Below are 7,848 nucleotides of genomic sequence, written 5' to 3'. Positions count from 1 at the left end.
CTGGGAGCTATTCTTAAATGTTGGCTACCAACCAGTGTTGCGAAAGTATATTATTTTTCACTTTTTCTTTATTTCAGATTTAGTTAAACATGTTGACTCCACAGCTAGCGTCACAAAGGTTAGGAGTAGGAGTATAGCAGCAGGCCATGTTTGTTGTGCAGTGTGCATTTTGGGGTTTGACCACCAGAGGGAGACTCATCCCCACAACATATGACTGCATAGACGACTCTACTGCGGTTGACTTTTAGCAATTGGTGAGCCTCTTCTGCCTTTTTTGTTCCCACACTGCTCATTTGAATTTCAATAATTAGGGTGAGCCTGTATTTAGGAAATATTCAGGGACTTGGCTCTCACTCCTGATACTAAAATTCTGGGTGTGTTCTGTAAAATAAAATAATTAACAAGTCAGGGACAACGCGCAGCACAAAGATTATGATATACGAGTCGCTTATAGATTTCATCATGTCAGAGCCATGTATGTATTAGCTGTACATTAATTATAGTGTCTGCAGTATAGTTTTATTGCAAACGTAAACATAAGTATCATTTACATAAATAGAATACAGTATAAAGAACTGCGTACAAAGTTAAATTGTAACAAAAAAGGAAAAAAAAAACCTCCCCTATTTTAAAAACATTGCAAAATATCATGCTGTGATCCTAAAACAGAAGACTCAGCTAAGCTTATAGAAGTATGCATGTAATTAAAATATATTAACATCTTACCTTTTAAAATCATACTGTTTTTTTAAGACTGGTACAAAGAAGAATTTTCAATTCAAGAGGGTCGTAGCATCCAAAAATAAAATAAAAAATGCCTTAAAATAGTTAGTGTCCCAAATATAAATGTAAACCCTTTTTTTTCTAAAATGGGTCCCTAAATGTCCCCTAATTTTTAAATTATTTTTCACCTGGTATGTGTGCCTTTGCTATGCCAAACTGTGCAGTGCCAACAGGATTGTGGGAAGTCTTTTTTTAAGCTACAGTAACAAGCTTATGTCAAAATAACAAAAACTTCCCATTTCAAATAACATAAGGACACTATGACCAGAAGGTAATTGACTCCTCCCTCCCTTTGAAGAGTTTATACAGTGATGTAAGCCTGTTGTCTATGTGATGATTTATTTGGCAGGGACAGTAAACTGTAAAATAAGCAGTAAATAAACACTGAGGTGGGTTAAACAAAACAAAAAATAAAATAAAAGGGCAGAAGTGATGTCACTTTTGGCATCACAGAGAAACAGTAAAGATGGAAACCAGCAGAAATATTACTTTCTTTTTTTTATATCACATGATATAAATCTGAGTGACACTAAATATGAAATCTGACACTAAAAACAACCGGATAGGTAAGCTGAATAAATGATTTCTTATTGGACGATTTCTTATTTTCTTTAGTTAATATGGGGTTTCATGCACTAAGGATCATGGAGTGACGGTGAGGGCACAGGGCGGCTGCAGGGGACTGGTAGAAGCCCAAGGTAAGTTAAACAGTTTTTTGGGGAGAGGGGGGTTTGCTTTAGGTTCCCTTTAAGAAGAAACACTTTGCTTTGCAGTAAAAAGATTATTGGATGGGTTTTCCACTTCTGAACTCCTCCTCCAGTCACAGTCCAGTCAGGAAACACAGGGTTGATATCACTTGTATATCCCCGACTGTTTAGCTGGTGTTAGTTCCTGGAACGTGCAGCTGGAGATTTCTTGCCTAGTACAAAATTATGTAAAGCTAACGCCTGCTCATTAGCACCATTTGCTTGAAACTATTTTACAGTTTTTACAGTTACTTTTTCGGTTTAGCTACATTATGCCTCTTGACTCGGAAGTACTAGGAACTACAAGGTGTTGTAGAGCTGGCAATGCCGGGTCCTCAACTATTCTTTTCACAACCGCCACACTATATAGTAAAATAGTATGAATTATCTCTTGTGAGCTGCCAAAGCGATATAAAGGACCACGCCCACCCACATGGCATGGTAGCCTGGCCTCTTACTTTGACTGCAAACTCCTCCCACTTTCTGGTGACCTTCAAGCATGTAAGAAACTTTCTGACACAACCAAACTTTTTGTAGTGACAAGATACAGGAAGTCTAAGAAACTGTTGGCCTGTCACTACTTAGGCTAGGCATAGACTGGTCGACTACAGCCCAATATGCCAAAGCAGACTGATTTGATGGGATAGGGATCAATTCCTACATTGCAAATTAAAATTAATTTTCAACACATTTTTGGCAAAATCCATTGAACATTGGTAATGTCATTAAAACTCGGTGAGTTCAAAGTTCCATATGTCACACCATCTCCTCACTGGTTGTGTGCTTGCTTTGTGAAAAAGGCCCCTTCATGGCTCTGAAATTACTGCCAGCTGTATGTGGGACTTTTTCTTATGGAATGAATACATTGTAAGCACATATAGAATAGGGTGTGGTTACTTGTTGACCTCAAATTGAACCTTGTAATTATAAGTCAGAGGAAAGTAATTTCTCAAGAATACAACTGGCTTCTAGTTCCAGGTAAACTGCACCAAATACCATGATGACTAGGGGTGCCGAGTGTCCCATTGTTAGTTCACCACTGGCTCGTCACACTTTTTTAAAAAAAAATATTAATTTATAAGTACATTAAGCAATTATTTTTTACATTTTTATTTACAAACTTTTTTCTTTTACAAGATGAGATACACTGGTTATTGTTTGGCCTCTAAACCATTTTCTTGGCATGTTTCCTTTATACTTAAAGGGGAACTGAAGTAAGAGGTATACGGAGGCTGCCATATTTATTTCCTTTTAATCAATACCAGTTGCCTGGCAGCCCTGCTGGTCCATTTCTCTGCAGTAGTATCTGAATAACACCAGAAACAAGCATGCAGCTAGTCTTGTCAGATCTGACTTTAAAGTCTGAAACACCTGATCTGCTGCATGCTTGTTCAGGGGCTGTAGCTAATAGTATTAGAGGCAGAGGATCAGCAGGGCTGCCAGGCAACTGGTATTGCTTAAAAGGAAATAAGCATGGCAGCCTCCATATACCTCTCTCTTCAGTTCCCCTTTAAAGGAATTGCCCACTTAACAAAAATCACCTGAAAAGTTACGTCGTTTTATGTTATGCACACTTAGTATTGCATTCACATAAACACATGAGCTCCAAAAATAGTAGTAAAATGTATAAATTAGTTTAAAACTAATTTTACAGGTCCATTTTTCTAAATTTGAATTTAAATGGACCGTTTTTTATACTAAGCTTTCATATCTATACCCATATTGCATTTCTGCATCCCCATCTGAAGACGTAGATACAGTAATATGGCACCAGAAGCACTAGGCTCAGAACTAACATCCCATGTCCTATCACGGTACAACATTTTAAAGTGCCAGACACAGAGCTTGACTATATATAACTTAAAGAACAAAATCACAGCAGCTTGTTGATTCATCGAGGCAGAACCCACCACAAAGCCATTATTTTTATAGCTGGTATATTTGTGCTGTATATGAGCAACTTAGAGATAAACTTCTCAACTCCCTATAAGACCGTTTAATGGAATAGGTCTGCATGTAAGTAGTTTTACTTATAGATAAGGAGTGGAAGTTTTGCCCTCCTAGATAAGCTTAGAAGGTACCACATCTTCAGATGTCCATAGACTGATGACCGATGTTCAGGTACACCACTCCTGAGTCTTTAAAACATGACTTGGGAACTTTATTGTGTTGTTGTGGAGACTAATGAAGTACAAGTCAATAAGATAGGCCTTTCCAGGTTTTAGATCAGTGATGTTTTCTTCCACAAGAATTTGACTTCCTTCCTGTCGGCAAACCACCTTCTCGGCTCGAGATCGGTAGCTGGTGCTTAGGCAGCTGTTCTGGTGTTTGTGAATGAGCCTCAAGTCAAGATTCTGCTCAAGGGGTCTGGCATAGATACAATACTTGTTCTCGTATCCACTGCCTATCCAGGAGACCACTGCAGAAGTACAGGATTTTTTAGAAACGGACAAACCAATGTCAGAGGATAGATTGGGGAATGGTAGATTGCTGTTTAAGGCCGTAGTGAAGAATTTTACCAAGCCTAAGCCTCCTTTACTTGATTTTAGGCTAATGACAAATTTGTCCCTGGAGTTTCCAGTAAGTTTAAAATTTTTAGCTCCTTGAAGACTCTGAGACACCTGAACTTGCCCGTTCAGCATGATCTGAATGTGGACTTTATGAAGACAGGAATGGACAAAAAGCCACTTGAATCCATACATTGGTGGTTCAACACTGATTATTTTTATTCCTTTGCTTTTCAGAAATATGTCCACCATTTCATGATCAGGTAGTTTAACTAGTTGCGATTTCAGCTTTGGTTTGGTTTCAGCAAATGTGCCAGTGTAAGCCACGCTAGTACTGTCCTTAAGGTTTACGGCAAACACATCAAAGTAGTAAAGATTTCTGGGCCTTAAACCATGAATGGTAGCATTGGTCCACGGGCCGATACACACACTTTGACTCCCAACCATGTTTTTGGGAGGCCAAAGTTCATTAGCGTCATGTTCAACTACTCCTGGAATATTCAAGCCTTTATGGGTTTTCGGATAAGTGTTAACCTTGTGTTTGGATTTCTCCTTAATTATATTCAGGGACTTATCATCTTCCATGTCTTGGTGGCCTTCAGAATCTTGCTTTCTACCAATCTGAGTAGCGCACAGAGTCTTGAAGTTATGCTTCTTATTTACGTAGACACAATACTCAAGCTCATTGTCTGCTGAGCTGGGCTTCCATGAAAGTTTGACTTTGTCCTCATGCACAGATAAAACATCCACCCGAGAGTCAGCAGGAAGTTGTGGCCATGGAGCACCTTCATCTTGGTTGTTCCAAATGAAGACTTGGAAGCTGGTGTCAGATTCAAGTGAAATAATATCAAGAAAGTAGAAAGCATCTGAACTGACTGCTGAAGTGAATGCCTCCTCTTCGTTTCCTTTGAATGAATGTAAGATCTGAGGACCTCTATGCCGATGTTTCTTATGAGAACCTCTTGGGTGAAGAGAATCTGAAAGAAAGTAAAAAGAATCATAAAAACACAATGTTTTAGAGTAATTGTGTTCTGTTTTCAGTTGACTACACTGGTCTGAGTGGCCTTGATTCATAAAGCATTAGACATTCGGTAATGCAGAAAACAGCTGACTTTACCGAGCACTTAGGAAAATGTCAATTCATAAAGGCTGTTACCGCATGAAAAGCTGAAGTTACCGAGTAGTGAGGTAAATTACCGACTTGTGCGGTAATTACCTCAACACATGTCAGTAAATGTCAGTTCACGAAGATTAGAACACTCCGTAATGGCACGGAAGAATACCGCTTGCTTTGAAGTGGTGATAAGAAAGCAAAGTCTGTGCGGGACTGTGTGACTCACAAGCAGAAGCAGTGAGACCTCCCCCCAGGCAGCAGCAGCAGAGCAATCAAAACAAACTAGGCTTTCCCTGAATACCCTAGGCTGTGTTTAACCTCTTGGGTTCCTGATTTTCAGATGTGTATTTGCTGGAGGTGAACATCACAAAGCCTGGCATGTGTAAAGTTTCTTGAAGTTCTTCTAAGCTGTGGCAATTTAATGGAATGTTAAGAAAGACTAATAGACAGATTCAGAGCAGATACAGGGCAAGCAGAGGCAGTATAACAAAACATGCACGTCTAAAGGGAAGTTGGGATGCCTCTTTTATTGTAACGCTGTCTCTGCACGGAGAACAAGTATGTGACAACTCAGGCAGCTACTCTACTCATGTTACCTACCCCGCACTTCTATCACAGCTGTTGAAAATGTTTATGAATTAGCGCACAAAAGTCTAAAATACCGAATGCAGTATTTTCCCAACAAGATTATTTTACCGCACAGCCCTTTATGAATTGACCCCATAGTTTTGTATTGTGTGGGCAGCCTTTTGAGCCCTGGCTTATCCTGGTTTATAAGAATGATGCCTGGTTCACCTCTTGGCTCATTTCCTCTGCTGTTTGAAATATATAAAATATTGGTAACTGTTTATTAATGTGGAAATCCTGTATATTGAAGTACATAAACCGTGAGCTACCATAAATGCATATATGTGGGATATCAACCTATCTATATCTAATGCTCTCTCTCACCTAGACTAAGTAATGAAATTCCAACCATACATCAAAAGGGAGCCTGAGCTTTCCAAAATATGCAATTTATTATCAAAAATGTACCGTATTTCGCGCCATATAAGACGCTTGGAATATAAGACGCACCCAGGTTTAGAGGGCAAAAACCAGGGAAAAAAAATAATTATATATAACCTGGTGCGTCCATATTCCAGAGGCGTCTTGTACAGGTTATCCCCCAAATGGTGTCTGCCAATGTGTCCTGTGTGCCCCTTCTCCCCAGGTGTCCTGTGTCCGTCTCCCTATGGGTCCTGTGTGCCCCTTTTCCCCCATGTGTCCTGACCTCTCCTTCTCCTCATATATCCTGTGTCCTGTCTGCCCCATGTGTCCTATCTCCCATCTCCCCCATGTGTCCTTCTCCCCATGTGTCCTTCTCCCCATGTGTCCTTCTCCCCCATGATTCCTTCTCCCCCATGATTCCTTCTCCCCCATGATTCCTTCTCCCCCATGATTCCTTCTCCCCCATGATTCCTTTTCCCCATGTGTCCCGTCTCTTCAGTGTCCGTGTCCTCTTATGTTGTTTTATGCCCCCCTTCATGTGCCACAGCTCTCCCCATTGAAATCATGCTGCCCGCCATGCGTGTGTCTCCCCGGGTCACCCCCCTCCCCCCACGCGCGTGTCTCGCTATCCCCGTTGTACATACTGTATGTCCCCCAGTGTCAGCAGCAGCAGCGGCGGAGGCTTACCAGATCCATGCCGCCGCGATGACTGCAGACACCAGGCTACTCCATGTGTTTCCTCTACTGCGCGGCTACTGATGACGCAATCAGTACAAGCCGCGCAGTAGAGGAAACACATGAAGTAGCCGGGTGTCTGCAGTCATCGCAGCGGCATGGATCTGGTAAGCCTCCGCCGCTGCTGCTGCTGACGACACTGGGGGACATATGTACAACGGGGAGAGACACGCGGGGGGGGAAGAGAATGACCCGGGGAGACGCACGCATGGCGGGTGGGCAAGAAATTATTACATTGGGAGAGCTGTGACACTCGGGGGGCAGGCCAGGACCAGCAGGGACACAGGCAGGGAATCCCCAATGGCGGCGGGTCGGCGGTTCGTATCGGCGGGCGTTCGCAAGTTGGGGATTCCCTGCCTTTGCCGTAAAGGACGCAGGGACTTTTTCTCCCCATTTTTTGGGGAGAAAAAGTGCGTCTTATACGGCAGCAAATACGGTACTTAGACACAAATTACTATAAAGCCACATACACTTAAAAACATTTAAAACTCGCTTATTCATAGATAAAGACCACAACGCAGCAATTGGGCATTAAATCATAGGTGCACCTATAAATCATTCATTCGTATTAATATCTTCGGGCCTCTTTGCATTTAGCAGTAGCTCTATGAATTGACGTCACTCTATGGATAGCATAATCTTAAATCCAACCCGTGTGCCATTTAGCACGCCTCTACACAGTCCAATTGTGTACACACCCTCATTACATGCATGTATATCAATGCAAAACCACCTTTAGCCAAGCAGCAAAAGCTGCTAAATGCAAAGGGGCCCGAAGATATTAATCCGGATGAATGATTTATAGGTGCACCTATGATTTAATGCCCAATTGCTGCGCTGTGGTCTTTATCTATGAATAAGCGAGTTTTTAAGTGTAAGTGGCTTTATAGTAATTTGTGTCTAAGTACATTTTTGATAATAAATTGCATATTTTTGAAAGCTCAGGCTCCCTTTTGATGGAATAAACTGTGAG

The 7,848-nt window shown here is 41.3% G+C and overlaps 1 protein-coding gene across 1 annotated transcript in view; it reads right to left on the bottom strand.

The window, feature by feature from the left end:
- Window positions 1–595: 595 nt before the first annotated feature.
- The window catches only part of LOC137564475 (protein NDNF-like), a 61,504-nt gene continuing 54,251 nt past the window's right edge, over window positions 596–7,848 (bottom strand). Inside the window, exon 4 of the mRNA XM_068278379.1 lies at window positions 596–5,013. Within this exon, the coding sequence (XP_068134480.1) occupies window positions 3,647–5,013 (1,367 nt within the window). The 3' untranslated portion in view covers window positions 596–3,646. The remainder of the gene's footprint in view (window positions 5,014–7,848) is intronic.

The sequence above is a fragment of the Hyperolius riggenbachi genome, chromosome 3 (genome assembly GCF_040937935.1).
Source record: "Hyperolius riggenbachi isolate aHypRig1 chromosome 3, aHypRig1.pri, whole genome shotgun sequence".
Classification (NCBI taxonomy): domain Eukaryota; kingdom Metazoa; phylum Chordata; class Amphibia; order Anura; family Hyperoliidae; genus Hyperolius; species Hyperolius riggenbachi.
The sequence above is the reverse complement of the archived record's forward strand: the minus strand, read 5'-3'. Positions and strand labels throughout refer to the sequence as shown.